The 15,000-nt window shown below is 41.0% G+C and overlaps 1 protein-coding gene across 1 annotated transcript in view; it reads right to left on the bottom strand.

Annotated features, from left to right (window-relative positions):
• LOC119574646 overlaps positions 1-15,000 on the bottom strand; it is a 16,489-nt gene that overhangs the window by 378 nt on the left and 1,111 nt on the right. Inside the window, exons 2-4 of the mRNA XM_037922028.1 lie at positions 13,331-13,609; positions 6,945-7,275; positions 1-140 (exon numbers count right to left, since the gene is read on the bottom strand). The exon at positions 1-140 is cut by the window's left edge and continues 378 nt beyond it. Coding sequence (XP_037777956.1) covers positions 1-140; positions 6,945-7,275; positions 13,331-13,609 — 750 coding nt within the window. The remainder of the gene's footprint in view (positions 141-6,944; positions 7,276-13,330; positions 13,610-15,000) is intronic.

Here is a 15,000-nt window from a genome sequence, read left to right as displayed (position 1 = left end):
GGCTGCCCAAGGACTCGCTGGCATTCTTCCTTCCACTTCAGCCATGAGCTCATCCAGACCTTGCACAATCTCAGGAGTTCGTTGCGCATCTCTTTGGGAGTCTGGGAAAAGCTGGGGGGATCTAGATCTGCTTCGCTGACCTGTAAAAAAATAATAACAATGAAAATAAAATATAAAATGAAGAAGATAAATAAAGAGAAATAAATCACAAAGTATCAAAACTACCAAATTATGAAGTATTATGAATATTAATAATTTATGAATTAAAGTTTATATGCATTTTCTAACAATAAAAGAAAGTTAAATGAGTGTTTTCTTTAAAACCCAAGTACCACAAACCATCCAGCTTGTCTTTCCACTCAGTTGTAAAAAAACATGATTTTTCATCCTTCAATAATACAAAGAATAAGTAACATTGTAATAAAGTAGAGTTATAATTTTTTTTTTAATCATATTTTTGCATTCTTCAATTTTGTCATAGCAGGCAGGAATAGGTTCCTGCACATAGAAATAGTATTTGCCCTACACCCAGGTCTCTTCCAGGCATAGCTCACAGGTGGTATATTCCACCCTTGTTTACAGGTGGACGTAGTGCATGAGGCTGTCTCTAAAGCCCATTGCATCTAATCTCCCTCCAAAGGCTTTGTGAGTAACATTCCATTCACTTGCCTCCCGGCAACATCATCGCATGGTGAGACATTCCCGTTACCCTGGCCCTTAGCCAGAATTTTCCATAAATAGATGTTCCCATCACCTACCCTTCAGCCAAAAAATTTCATGTTGACACCCCCCCCCCCTCACCCAGATCCAACAGGTTAAGGAAGCCCCCAGCATACTGGAGGCAGAGAATGTTTAGGTCTAGACATCTTTCCTTGAATTGCAAAAAATCTGACAGGCAGTAGGTAGGTATATCAACACATTCTCCTTTTACTTGTTGCCAGACTGTACAACTAGAACGTTTACCAGAATGCAATGTGAACCTTTCAGTTACAGAAAATAAGAATATTGAAATAACTTTGCAGCTGCTGAATACTGTTATTATCTATTGTTTTGAGGATTACATAAACTAATTATTAACTCTTTCTACTTTCTGTTTCATTTTTCTGAAAAGTGGTATCAACCTAAGTAATTCTGATTCATTTCCAGTTTTATGGTGAATTATTAATTTTCCTTTTCTCAGATTTTCATTTTATTTTAATTTTTATGTAGTTACTTCAGAAAGGTACTTTTGCATGTAAGACTTTCAGGGATCTATAGATTTGATTTCTCCTGATATTTTAAGGATTATATTACTTCAAGAAATAGAAACTGATGTTTCAAAATGTTTGAAGACCTCAGTTCCATTTTTCTATGTTCTACAGATTGCATTTCTTCTTATGAAGGTTTGCCTCATTTTCTTTTTGGTGAAGAACAACCCACTGGATGACAGGTGCATGGCTCACAATCATTAAAATCATAAATTTACTTAGTCTGGCACACTGTACCCTTTAAAGATATTTCATGCATATAATATTTACTTAACAATGCTCATCCTTAACCTAATATGTGGACAGAATAAATATAAAGCTACCACTACCCCCCCCCACACACACACGCACAAATATCGTCCTAAAGAATGTCACTCTTTAGTCAGTAGTGTTGAGTTATGGTCTTAAATAGCTTAATAACCTTGCCCACTACTATAAAGCATATTCCATTTAAATGTTCACTTCAAAGGTGGAGACGTGTGACTGGCTTCACACTGTGAAACCTTTGAGAACTTTTTTCAATGGACTACTAGGTAGCTCACACAGCAGCCTTAAATTTGGAGTTTGTTGACACTTTATGGGGTATCAATGTGTTGCTTTAAGATATCCCAAATGTTTTCTCTTGGGGAAAAGTCAGGGGAATTCCCTGGCCAGTCAGGTGTATCACCAATATGACCATCTTGCAACTGGTTTTTAATAAACAACGTAGTTTATTCTGTTGCAAACAAGTTATGGCTGGCTTCTCAAAAATAGCCTTTAAACTGTCACAACATTCATAGTTTCATTTCAGTGTATGAACACTAATCACACTCACACGCTCGTACCTCATGAGTGAGCTCTCAGTCGGTGGGTAGTACATATTTTTGTTACATGCTTCACTAAATTTGGCTTTTCCTTCCAGGCAAATAGAGCAATAATCACATAGCTTTAACCACTGCTTTAGTGAATTCTGAATAAATCAAACCTGACAAGAAGTGGATAGAAGAGAGTCTGTAACACAGAACAATTTCAGAAAAGTGTTGTTCATGTCAAAATGTATGCCTTCACAGGTAGTGTGGACTGTAGGAAATATTCTCAAAATTCTGAATGTCAGGTAATCTTTTTTTTTCTGAAAATGTATCTGAAACACTTAACCCCTTACCGACGGGTCGGAACAATGTTGTAAACCTAACTTGACGGGAAATAGAAGCAGGCAACTCTCGTCAAGCCGGGAGCGCGCGCTCGACGCGCACGGGCCGTCTCATCACGCACGCGAAGTTTCAGCGCGCTCCTATGGTTGGTTTGCGAGTAACCGCAACGTAAAGTTTTTGTACTCAAGAAACATGTAAAAGTTTGTAGACTCACTGTATCTTTATTATATGTCCTATGAACGATTTTATTGCTTCATACTATAGTATAAAGTCCAATTTACGTGTATATCACAAATTTTAGGGTGTAAAGTCAATGGTTTGTCTGTGCGTGAGATCGAAACATAGCGTAAAACTTCAATTTTATTTTTATCAAAATTTCATATACAAATGCATAAATAGTATATGTATAGTATATATATACATTACTTACATAAATAATATCAAAGTTTGTCATTTTCAAATTATCTTCAGCCATGAAATGCCTGAAAGCACGGTGTTTTCCATTTTCAATGATAAATACATAGAAACTATGTACAATATTCCTTTATCCAAGCTTCAGGCATGAAAGCCTGAAATCACGGTGTTTTTTTTCTTTTCAAATTATCTTCAGGCATGAACTGCCTGAAAGCACGGTGTTTTTTCTTTTTCAATAAATAAATACATAGAAACTATGTATATAAAATATTTTACACTATTTACAACTTGCCCAACGACCTTCAGGCATGGAAGGCCTGAAAGCAGGGTGTTGGACAAAGTGAGGTGCCGCAGCAACTGCACATCACCCTGGTCTCCTTCCTGCGCCGGTGGTTCCTCCAGCAGAGCACACACCGACGCCACCACGATGCGGTGTGTCAACTGGCAAGTGTGCCTGCTGGGGAACCTCCTCCTCGTGGCGAGCCTGAGGAGGATTCCGCCGGAAGGAGCCACGGGGACCGCCTGTAAATAGATGCAAGAAAAAAAGACTGTAAGACAAAAAAAGGACATGTAAAACATTGAATATAACATTTCTTTATCAGAATAAAGAAAAAATAAAGGGTCAGATGCTTTACCTTGCTGCAGCAATCCTCGAACGAGTTCCTTTCGGAACTCAAACTGAGTAAGTTTACCGCCGAGGGCCCGGTGGATAGCCAGCGCGTTGGTCGTAGTCATATCCAATAGGTAGAAGAAAATCTTCTTATACCACTTGACGTCTTCCTCGTCGTTGGATATGACTGCGCCAGCTGATCCGAGAGGTCGACGCCCTTCATGCCGTTGTTGTAGGCAGCGACAACTTCAGGCTTCGACCTCTCCACCCCTCGGCGGTTGGGAGGTAGGGTAACGACCTTGCTGGTGTGGGCGGTAGAAAGCATCGTAACAGGACGCTTGTCCACCCACTGAAGGCAGATCATTCTGGTCTTGCTGGACCGGAAGTCGATTTGTCCCCGACTCGCCTGCAGGTCCGAGGGCATGCCACGCCGGTTGAGACGCACAGTCCCAACTGCACTGGTCTTCCTGGCCTGCAGGTAATGGAAGAGAGTCGGGGAGGTGTACCAGTTGTCGGTGTATAACTGGTACCCCTTGTCGAACAGATCTGCCTTCTCCAGCAGGTCGGTGACGGCCTTCATGCTGGATGGAAATACGCCGCGGTCCTGCCCCATGTAGATCTTGAAGGCCGCCGTATACCCTGCCTCTGGACCGTCGGACGAGCAAAGCTTGTAGACCTTCAGCTCTCTCCGAGCCCTCTTGCTCGGATTGTACTGGAGGGCGTGGTGACGCCCCTTGAAGGCCCACAAGCTCTCATCAACGGTCACGTTCTTGTTCGGGACGAAGGCGGATCGATACGTCGATTCCAAGACGTCTAACACAGGGCGCAGCTTCCAAAGCCTGTCCTCCGCGGGATGCTCCCCTTCGTTATCAGCGAAGTGGAGCGCGGAGGTCAGGGCATCGTAGCGGTCCCTGGTCATCGTCTTGGCGAACACTGACGAGGACATCAACGGGTCCGTCGACCACCATTCCCTCTGGTCCCTCTTGACTGAAGGCCCATCAGGAATCGTAAGCCGACATAGGAGCGGACTTCCCGCACCGTTGTGTCCTCCACCCCTTCATATGGGATGAAGGGGTGCGCTGGTTCTGTCGAACATACCTGTGGTTGGAAGAAAAAGACATTGTAAAATCAGGGGGGTTTTCAAAAAAAGACATGTAGAAAATTACGATTTTCAAGTCAGAATATACAGAGATATTGTTTTTACTTACCGATTCGTCTCGTCCACGATGGTCTGAAACAACTCCTCTGGGAACACACTGGTGAACACTTCTAATGGGGTCGACGAGTCTTCAAGGGGTGCTTTCACACCCGGTGTCCCCTCGAAGCAGTGACGCCTGACGAAATTCTCCCTATTCGACCAACAAAAAGAGGGAGTTCCCGGAGCATTACGCTCCCAATGTCGTCTGACGTATTCTGCGAGGGGCTCGTCGGAGTCCAAAGAGGTATCCACCAGCGGGACTTAGTCAAAATCTTCATCTGAGTCGTCGTCCACACCCGACTCTTCGGTATCAAACTCGGATCCCTCCTAATCCGAGTCGTCACCGTCAAATCGAGTGGAGATTCCAACTTCTGTAAAAAAAATACAAAGGTAAACGTGAGTTCTCTGTGGAAATAGTCTTGGTATGCAGAAACAAAGTCAATGTTCCAACGACACGTTTTTTTTACAAGTCAAAAAAAGGAAAACTTACCAGAGAGATCGCTAGTCCTAGGCAATTTCAGAGGAGGTGTATAATCCTCTTCGTCTGTAGAATACAGGTATAGAAGAGGATCTGGGGCATTCCGCAAGCGTTGGATTCCCGACGTCGATGGCTGGGGGTCATCAACGTCGCTGAACGAGAGGTCCCGAACAGCAGGGGAAATCCTTGGCTTGCGGCCGCGGCGTACAGAAAGTTGTCTTGACATTTTGCAAGGTCAGCTTCTTCCATCCAAGTGATTATCTTCCCCTTTGGGTCGCCTTTTATTGCGATTTTTCAGAGGCATTAGCCAATCAGATTCGCCATGTCGGGTCACGTGAGTCACATGAGGTAATTCGGGGAACGTGGTAAACTATGGCTGAACTACTCTACTGGCAATCATTGTCCCCCAAAAGATCTAGAAAATCACGTAAAACACGCACATGCAGAAACGTACACACGTACACACACGCACATGCAGAAACGTACACACGTACACACACGCACATGCTCTCTCTCTCTCTCTCTCTCTCTCTCTCTCACCACACACACACACACATGCATCACATCTCTCTCTCTCTCTCTCTCTCTCTCTCACACACACACACACACCACTCTCATCCTCACACACACACACACACACACACACACGCACGCACATGCTCTCTCTCTCTCTCTTCGCTCTCATTCTCACACAGACACAAAGTACAGTAAGGACGTGCGTCATGGTAGAAAACTTGCTGAGTGACTGTTTAGGTTTCAGAGAGAAAAAATAAAGAAATTACTAATAACATTTCAAAAACCGGGATTCCTCGGTGACCGTCCTCTCCCCGTCACTGCAGGAGTCCCTTTTACACCCTTTTACACACGCTCACATTTATCCCCTTTTCACATACTGCCACACAACTTACTTCTTCCTTTTTCAAATACTTACTGCAATGACCGTCCTCTCCCCGTCACCGTATGAGTCCCTTACACACTTTACACACACACTCACACCCTTTCACATGCTGCCACACAACTTACTTCTCCCCTTTTCAAATACTTACTGCAATGACCGTCCTCTCCCGTCACTGTACGAACAAATTGCACGTGTGTAGGCGTCCCCGTCGGGAAAGGTATGTATTACGATTAGCACGCTAGTAGACGTACCCGTCGGGACGGGTCCAGTAACCTCACGCGTATAGGCGGGAGCGGGACCGCTTATGCGAAAAACACGTCGAACAAGCACAAACACGACAAATAAACACGTATATCGAACTAAACATATACACATATATTTGTATAATCATATTCAAGCATATTAACTTTTATATTCATACAAAGTAGCTCAAAAACATTCATATATACAGGGATACAAATTGCACGTGTATAGGCGTCCCCGTCGGGACGGGTATTACGACTATCACGCCAATAGGCGTGCCCGGCGTATCGCGTCCGGCAACGTCGCGCGTATAGGCGTGACCCGGCCCCAACCGCTTAAAAACACACAAGGCATCTTGCAAATATCAATCTCTGAGTGATATCATCCCAGACATTGGGCAACTACCAATGCCTATACTTCCTAACTTATGAAGAAGAAGAAGAAGAAGAAGAAGAAGAAGAAGAAGAAGAAAATGTTTAATTATATACCCAACACATAATTTATAGTTTCTGACAGGAGGAGGAAGGAGAAGGTGGGAGGAGGTGGTATTTATAACAATAATAATAATAATAATAATAATAATAATAATAATAATAATAATAATGATGATATGAAGAAGAAAAGAGACTGGGGAGAAAGAGAAAAAAAGGTAAAGATACAAAAAAGGATGCAGATAAGAAAAAGAAAGGGGAAACACCACACTTCATGGAACACAAGTATACATACGCCTGAAAGAATGCCGCTGCTCCCTGGGTAACCTTGGCACCAAGACACTAGGCCTGGCTCGGGGGTTATCTTCGACAGTTTCCACAGGCAAGTCCCCTAAGAGGTTGCCGAACAGAAGATCTGGATTGTGGAAGTCAACACCTTGGGACTCGAACGGCCAGTGATTCTGTTGCCTCTCAAAAGGGAGGGCATTTATGTTGATGTCTTCATTAATGTTCTCGATAGGGTTGTGTTGTCTGTCTGTTGTCAGTTCCTCTATAACTTCAAGAGGGGTGTCATTCCCACTGATGTTCCTTCTTCTCTCCATTCTTCTCTGCTCTGTTCCCAGATACTGAAAGGGAATGGCTTATATTACCTGAATCTTGAGGGGAGGGAGGGAGAGGGGGGAGAGGGGAGAGAGGAGAGAGGGAGGGGGAGGGGGAGGGGGAGGAGGAGGAGGAGGAGGAGGAGGAGGAGGAGGAGGAGGAGGAGGAGGAGGAGGAGGAGGAGGAGAGAGAGAGAGAGAGAAAGGTTACACATCTAAAATTGGGAAAAAGGAAAAGATAGGTAAGCCAGAGCTTTTCATTTCAAATATTAAATATTCAGATTTGCATGATTTGTGTAATCACGGAATCAAAACTTGTAAAAAAGCAGTAAGAAAATATACAAGACACTTTATACTCTCAAGACTGGATAAAGTTATTGGCCCATCCAGCATTACCCTTTAAGAGCTGTGAGAATGAGACAGGTTTTGAATACACATACAGTTAAAGAATTAATCACTATAATAGAAAATTAAGTTCCAATGCAAGGGCATAAACCACTAGGCTTATAATATTATCAACACCAAGAACAATAATAACCAAAAAATCAAAATCTTTTAAAATATCAAGGAAAAGGGTAAACGAGAGATCAAGGACACTAATAAGGGACTCTATGATGGCTAAACAGACTAATCTCCTGTGGAACCATGTAAGCAAAATTTGTGAACTAAGGGTTAACATACACAAATCATAACAAATTTATCAGAAGATAATAATCAGTCAATATACACAATACAAAAATCTATGAGAAATAGTCATTGGTTAATATAAACAAACATTAATATATAAGAAATAGATCATTAGTTAATATAAACAAGCATAAATCTATAAGAAATAATCACAAGTTAATATAAACCAAACATCATAGGTCTGTAAGAAATAATAATTTGTATGGTTATTTCACCGAACCAATCTTACGGTGTTCCAATTTTGAGGGAGTTCTTTTTCGTTTCATACCTTTGTGCAACAAATGGAAAAGTACAGGTAAAAGCATGAGGATTATGATGATACTCAGATAACTGGGTTATAAAAATTATGTAGCATAATGGATGCACAATATTTATCATTTTCATCTGTGCTTTTCACAAAATCATGCCTTGGTTAAAGAATAACTCTCAAATCTAACTGCAGAGGGAGTCATCATATTTTTTTTTTATCATTTATTTATTTTCATTTTCCTCAGTTTCCCATATACTACACACAAAAAGCTACTCCAGAGAAGAAGGCAACTGGTAGATTTTTTCCTCTTTTCTTGAGAATTTCTCATTCGTTGGGTATTCACACCTGTTTACCCTTTTTCTTGGTAGAAAAACCCACAATGCAAAAACTAGATTTGTGTTTTTTTGCATGTGGGTTTTTCTACTATAGTATCAACACGGAAAAGTGTTTTACCATTCACCCTTTTCCTTGAGTTTCTTTTATCTTATATTGTTGTTAGTAATGTCAATAGCATTATATTAATTGAAATGTCTATAATAATAACAGCATTGATATTGATAGAACTAGGAAAACAGTTATTTTTCCTTAAAACTCAAGGAAAGGTGAAATCGGGTGAGGTCATGAGGTCTACTAATTGACTCCTTTGTGGCATAGCCACAAACTTTTTAGACCCTTCAAAATCTGATGAAAGCTATGGACCCTTTTCCCCAGAAATATTCATGTAAACACAACTTTGAATGCAATGTGTATAATGTATTTTTTTAATTGAGATTTGATACATAAAGTATTTATTATAAACTCTAAAGTAACCTATTTAGAAAAACAATCTAATATTAAATTTTATCTGATCATCACGGACCCCCTTAAACCCATCCATGGACCCACTTGGGGTACTTTTGGAGCCATCTGTATAGACACTTTACAAAACAGTACTACAGGGAACACTACATTTTCCTGGTGGCAGGTGGTTAATATGACTTTCAGAGAGATTATCTTACTGAACATTATACATTCATCTTTCTTCAGAATTCCACAAAATCTCTTTGTAAACCCTAAAAAAGACAGTGGCAGATCCAGGATGTTCCATGGAGTGAGGGAGAGAATTGTATAAGTTGATCTTCAGCCTCTCATTACTAATCAGAGCACAACTACATTTATAAAGCTGGCAGAATTGTTTACATATTTTTGCTGTGGGGGTGTAGTCAATCTTTAACCTATTGGATATGGGTAATGTTACTATCACATCATGAACAAATTTGGGTCAAGGTTGGGTGGCTGGAATATACTGTCATGGAAAAATTTGGCAGAGGGCAGGGGTGAAAAGCATGACTCATCACAAGTGGACAGAGTCTTGGAAAGAAGATTAGCCTCAACAGCTATTTAGGAAGAGGCTCTTACATTATTTCCACTAGTAAATGAGTGGAATGTACCATATGTGAACCATGATCATAAGGGAGCCTGTTCCAGGGAGGACACTATTTCCAAGTTCAGGACCCTATTCCTGCCTGCCAAAACTGAAAGAACAGGGTGTATTACATTCTTTAAAACAAAAATATTAAGAAATTACATAAATTAAAAAAATGTTAATCATTGTTACTGTTTTTGCAAGAAAAAATGTCTATTGACATCTTGTTACAGTATATCAAATGACAAATGTAGAACTTGATACATGGCAAAGCAGTAAAAAATGCTTATGCAGAGAAAATAATAACATTGCAAGGGGGAGGAAAGGAGTCTTGACACTCACTGAGTATTCGCATGGGCCTAAAAGCCATGCACCTGGGAGAGTCACAGCTCAAAGAAGTCTAATGGTCAGATTTTGGGGCGTGTGCAGACAGCAAATTAACCCAACACTGCCGGGTCATGTGTACTGGCGTCAAAACAAACCACTTGGTCTATGGGGTAAACTTTTTCATGCCTACCAAACAAAATTAAAGAAGAAAGCAACTTAATAATTAGTAATTTCAAAAGTTGCAATCTCTCTCTTTCTCTCTCAAAACATATCTTGTAGTTAGAGCATTGGATCTGAAGGCTTCAGGTGATAACTACTATCATTAACCCACTGGAAAAGACACCAGTGCCTGGCATCTCATAAGTGAGACACTTATATTCTCAGTGTTCTGTCAGGTGTCTTGAGTGAGGAATAATATATGGACCTGAATACCATTAAGTCTATTGATATTTCTAAGACATCATCTTATTGTCATTACAATCATCACTATTACTTCCATACAGCTGGAAATCACATCATAAATGCAACTTCAATATGAAATAAAATGGAAGTGCCTTCAAGCCTTCATAAAGAGGAAGGGAAGTCCTTTTACAGGTCTCACCTTTACTTCTACAAAGTAGTAATATATGTCACACAGAAGGTTTTGATGTGACATGTTACATGACAAGTGATCCAGCTGGCTTTGACCTCATTACTTACCATTGGTTCCATGTTCCAGTCAGATCAGAGAATGGGAATTTTCTCAAATGAATGGTGGTACTTGCACCTCATTCTTTACTAGCTATCAAAATGCCTCTGTGCTGTCCACTGTGCCGATCTCTGCCTCCCTCCAGTCAAGATTGTGTCAGCCAGGTGGACACCATGCTTGACAGCGATAAGCCACCCTCCTGGTGTGGACGACAGCTCTGGATCCACATCTCCCTGCAGCAAGGAGTTTTTGGTTTACGGTTGTTCTGGATGTGTCCAGCACACCCTTTGAGATCTTTCTGTGATTTTGCATTGATGATTTCTTAGACCACATTATTAGAGAGACAAACTGGTGAGTTTTGTAACTTGCTTTTGTGTTCCCTCATATCAAGGAAAGATCTCCTTTATTGAGAAGTCATAATGTATTTATGTATCTTTTTTTCTCACTCCCACAAGCATGTGGCTGTTCAACCTCATGCCGCCTCACGTCACATGAGGACGAGACCACAGACCTCCATTCAGGATGTCTGTACATACCTTGGTATTTGTGTTGTGATGGAAGCACACTGCATCCCTGTTACTGCACTACTGGTTGATTCGTCTCTTTCTTTAGAGTGACATCTTTGTATAGGTCATGCTGTTGGAAAGGTTCAACTAGTTCAGGAATCGTCTCCACCTCACCCTCATGGAGGAAGTGGCTCCACTCTTGGAGGAGAGGATGTGGAAGCTCTGACCAGTCTTGGATACCTTCAACCCCTCATTTCTCTAATCCATGCTGGAGAGGGATATTGCCATCAGAGTTGTTATGGAGGTTCTGTGGATAAAAGGCTTTCAAGACTTTCTACCCAAGCAGAAAGGTGATGCTTGGGCTGAAGGTCTATAAGCTTTCTGCCAACAGCAGCCCTGTGGCTGGGTACACCTGTTTCCATGTGTACAATGGGCAGGACTGAAGTGACATGTCCTCATCCACTGGTACTGCAGCTGCTGGAGTCTGAAGATGCCCAGGGAGCTCAGTGTGAGAGGGTGGGTGATGTAGGCTACTGCAGCAGGAAGATATGTATGCTGGCCTTGGTGTGGAAGGACTGCAACAATCACATTGTATTGCTGACAGTCCATACTGCTGCGATGGATGAACATGAAGTGTATTGATACAGGGGATCATATGGCATCTTACTAGCCGATGACTCAAAGGTCCAGGATGTGGTATGAGAAGATTTTTTGCTTCCTGTTCAATCTCACAATCATCAACACTTAGACTGTCCACCATGCTTTAGGGGAAAAACCACCCAGAAGGTGCTTCAGCTGGAGCTCTCCTGGGGACTTCTGGACTGGAGCTGACCCTTTGAGGAAAAGGATAGAGATGCACTTTCCTGTGATAGTAAAGTAGACATTGGAGTGGTGGCAGAATGTTGTGAAGCAGATTCTAGACAGCAAGAGGGGAGATGCCACTAGTGCTCCAGGCAGAGTCAGAAAGAATACAAGGACCTACTGCCAATGTAGGTCTCTGTACTTACAACTGCTTCTATGCCTGGGATGCAGCACAGCAAGGGCTACACTGATTTTGAGTAAATCTATCTTCTAATGAAAACTTGTTATATCTTGGTAAGAGTGTTACTGACCTTAGCAGATTTAGCATAATTAGAGAGTCTAGGAGTTTACATTGAAACTTGCAACCATTACAATATGTTGAGACTGCAATTCAGCTTTACTTGCTGTTACAGATACCACCCAGAAATGTGGGTGTATCAAACTCCAAGGGTCCTGTCATGAATGAGTTCATAAAAGTTGTGAATTTGAAATACGACATAATATTCAGGACAAGATGTTGTTACTACTTAAGAACTGAATTTTCTGTATACAAAAGACTAAAGTCCATTATCACCTCTCAAATGGTGTCTGGACATAAATCAATAATTCATTAATGCTCTCTTTATAACTACACAGCTGTGATGAAAGTGTGTATACCACTTGTGTGTAGAGTCAATCCTGATATGTGAAGTTCTAAGAACATAAATGTTTGTTTTGAATTTTATACGAGTCAAAATAACTTGCAAAAGCTTTTTCAAAACTTCTGATCTACATTAACAATAAACTTATCTCAGTTCATGGTGTTCTTGAGCAGGGCAACATATTTTACTATCTGCATAACTCTTTTAGAGATTGAGGAAGGGAGAGAGAAAAGTAGAACTAAATGTAGAAGTAGAGTAAAAAAGGAAAAAGGGAGTGGAGGGAGAGAATAGGAGTGAGAGGAAGAGAGAAGAGAAAGGAGTGGAGGAGAGGAAGAGGTATAGGGAAGGGGAGAGGGAGAGAACGTGGGAGAGAGGGAGGGAGAGAGAATCATAAAAGGATAGGATGAGAATGACAAAAAAGGTAGTATAAGTGACAGCAGAAGGATAGTCTGAAGAGTAAGTGTGGGTATCGCAGACATGCAAAATATTGAGCCACCACAAAGAACAAATAAACCATGTATCTTTCAAACAATACCCTTCGCAAAAAAGTACACTGTGAACTTTATAGAATAATGACTCACTTTCCATTTTCCTCTTACAAGATTCCTTAGGTTCACTCATAGGAACAATAAATAAAATCATAAAGTGGGTATTCTATGTACTATCACCTGGAAAAAAAAAATGAAACAAGACATAGGAAACATAAAGGAAATACTATAAAGAAACAAAAACTAAGAAACTTATCTAAACGAATCAAGAGGAAACAAGGCAACTCACGATAACTGGCTGCTCTTGAGAAACTACTTCTACCACATCCTCGTCCTCGTCTTCGCACGTGAGGTCGACAACGCAAGGCTGGTAGGATTCCACATCGACGATTTCCTGTTCCGGTGACCCTGGGGCGCAGGGAGGGCTTGGAGGATCATCGTCTTCGCGTGTTGGGGAGGCTGCGTTCTGGGACAATTGTGCATCTTCTGGATCTTGTGTTGAATCTGGTAAAACGTCCTGCGGCGACATGTCGGAGCTGTGTCGGCCATGCATTGGGTAAACCACACTCTGCAACAAGCATATTAGTATTTAAAAAAAAGAAAAAAAAAGAAGAAAGAAAAAAAAAAAAAAAAAAAAAACCTACAGGATCAATGACTTACAGACAGACTCATACACCTGCAAAGTTTTCATGAGGATATGTCTTCATAGCAGTATCGATATAACTGACTCCTGATCCCACTGCAGCTATCTAAGGATTCCTTTCTGAGATTTATTTCTCGTATTAGACTCGAGTAATATGTATGAACAAAGGAATCACCTTGAAAAATATGTAAATGTATAAATAAATAAACTAAAACTTTATAAGTCCAGGTAGGATACTTTAATCTTTATTTACAAAAAATAGCAAAAGAACCAGAAACAGAAAAAAACAAAAGTTTACAAGACACCCTCAGTAGCCTCTCAAAACTGTGAAAATGCATTTTTCTTTTCAATACAGTTGATATCGATACTGTTATTATTGTTATTGATGAAATGATTATTAAATTGTTATTAAGATCTCGATAACATTTAAGACAATGAAATAATGCAAAAGACCCTTTCCAAAAGTCAAGGAAAAGGGTAAACAGGTGAGATAAGTAGGACCCATAACTGACTCTTGGTGACTAAGCACTTGCAGAGCCATTTACATATAAATACAATAAATAAACTTGTATTACAGTGGGCATGGCATGTATTCTTGTCATACATGCTGATTGGGTTAACAGGTTTCTCTCCACAAAAATATCAAACTGATGTTATCTACGATGGTAGGTCTCCCATTCTTGTCCACAGCATAGTGTCACCTTTGAGAAAAACCTTCGTCACATTTATTCTGGCAAGAGGAGCTTAACCCAGTTACTTATCTGTTAATAAACTGACAGGGAGAACTACAAGCTCTACCTTGCTAGAACATGTTTGGTGCAAGTTTACTCATTTTTGCCAAACACCAAAGGCATGCATGTAACAGGTGTGGCTGTCAGTACACAAACGCCTTGCATAACAGGGAAACACTTTTTTTTCCGTTTAGTATTAATCCCAAACAGAGGTCCTGCAGGATATCTAATAACACATTAATAACCTTATAAACCAGCCACTTCTATAATGCTCAATAGCATTCTGCCATCAATCCTCCTAAAACAGAGGTGAAACTGCCGGGGAAGCGTTACTATAAGCTCACAATATCCACCAAAAGGCATCCCAAGGCACAGGATATGCCAAGAAGGATGCTCAGCTGAAACCAACGCCTTGGGTCAGCCCAGTTGCAGTTCTATTGGGGTTCGATTGAGTCCCTCATGCCTGTCAAGGGGGGCAGGGAGGGGCAGGGGCAGTGGTGCTTCTATGAAAGGATAAACCTCACTCTACCCAATGCAGACAAATATGACTCATTTCCTATATCCCGTTCCCTTCCTTAATTAAAC

This window comes from Penaeus monodon, chromosome 6 (genome assembly GCF_015228065.2).
Source record: "Penaeus monodon isolate SGIC_2016 chromosome 6, NSTDA_Pmon_1, whole genome shotgun sequence".
NCBI classification, from domain to species: Eukaryota; Metazoa; Arthropoda; class Malacostraca; order Decapoda; family Penaeidae; genus Penaeus; species Penaeus monodon.
This window is presented reverse-complemented; position numbering and strand designations above follow the sequence as displayed.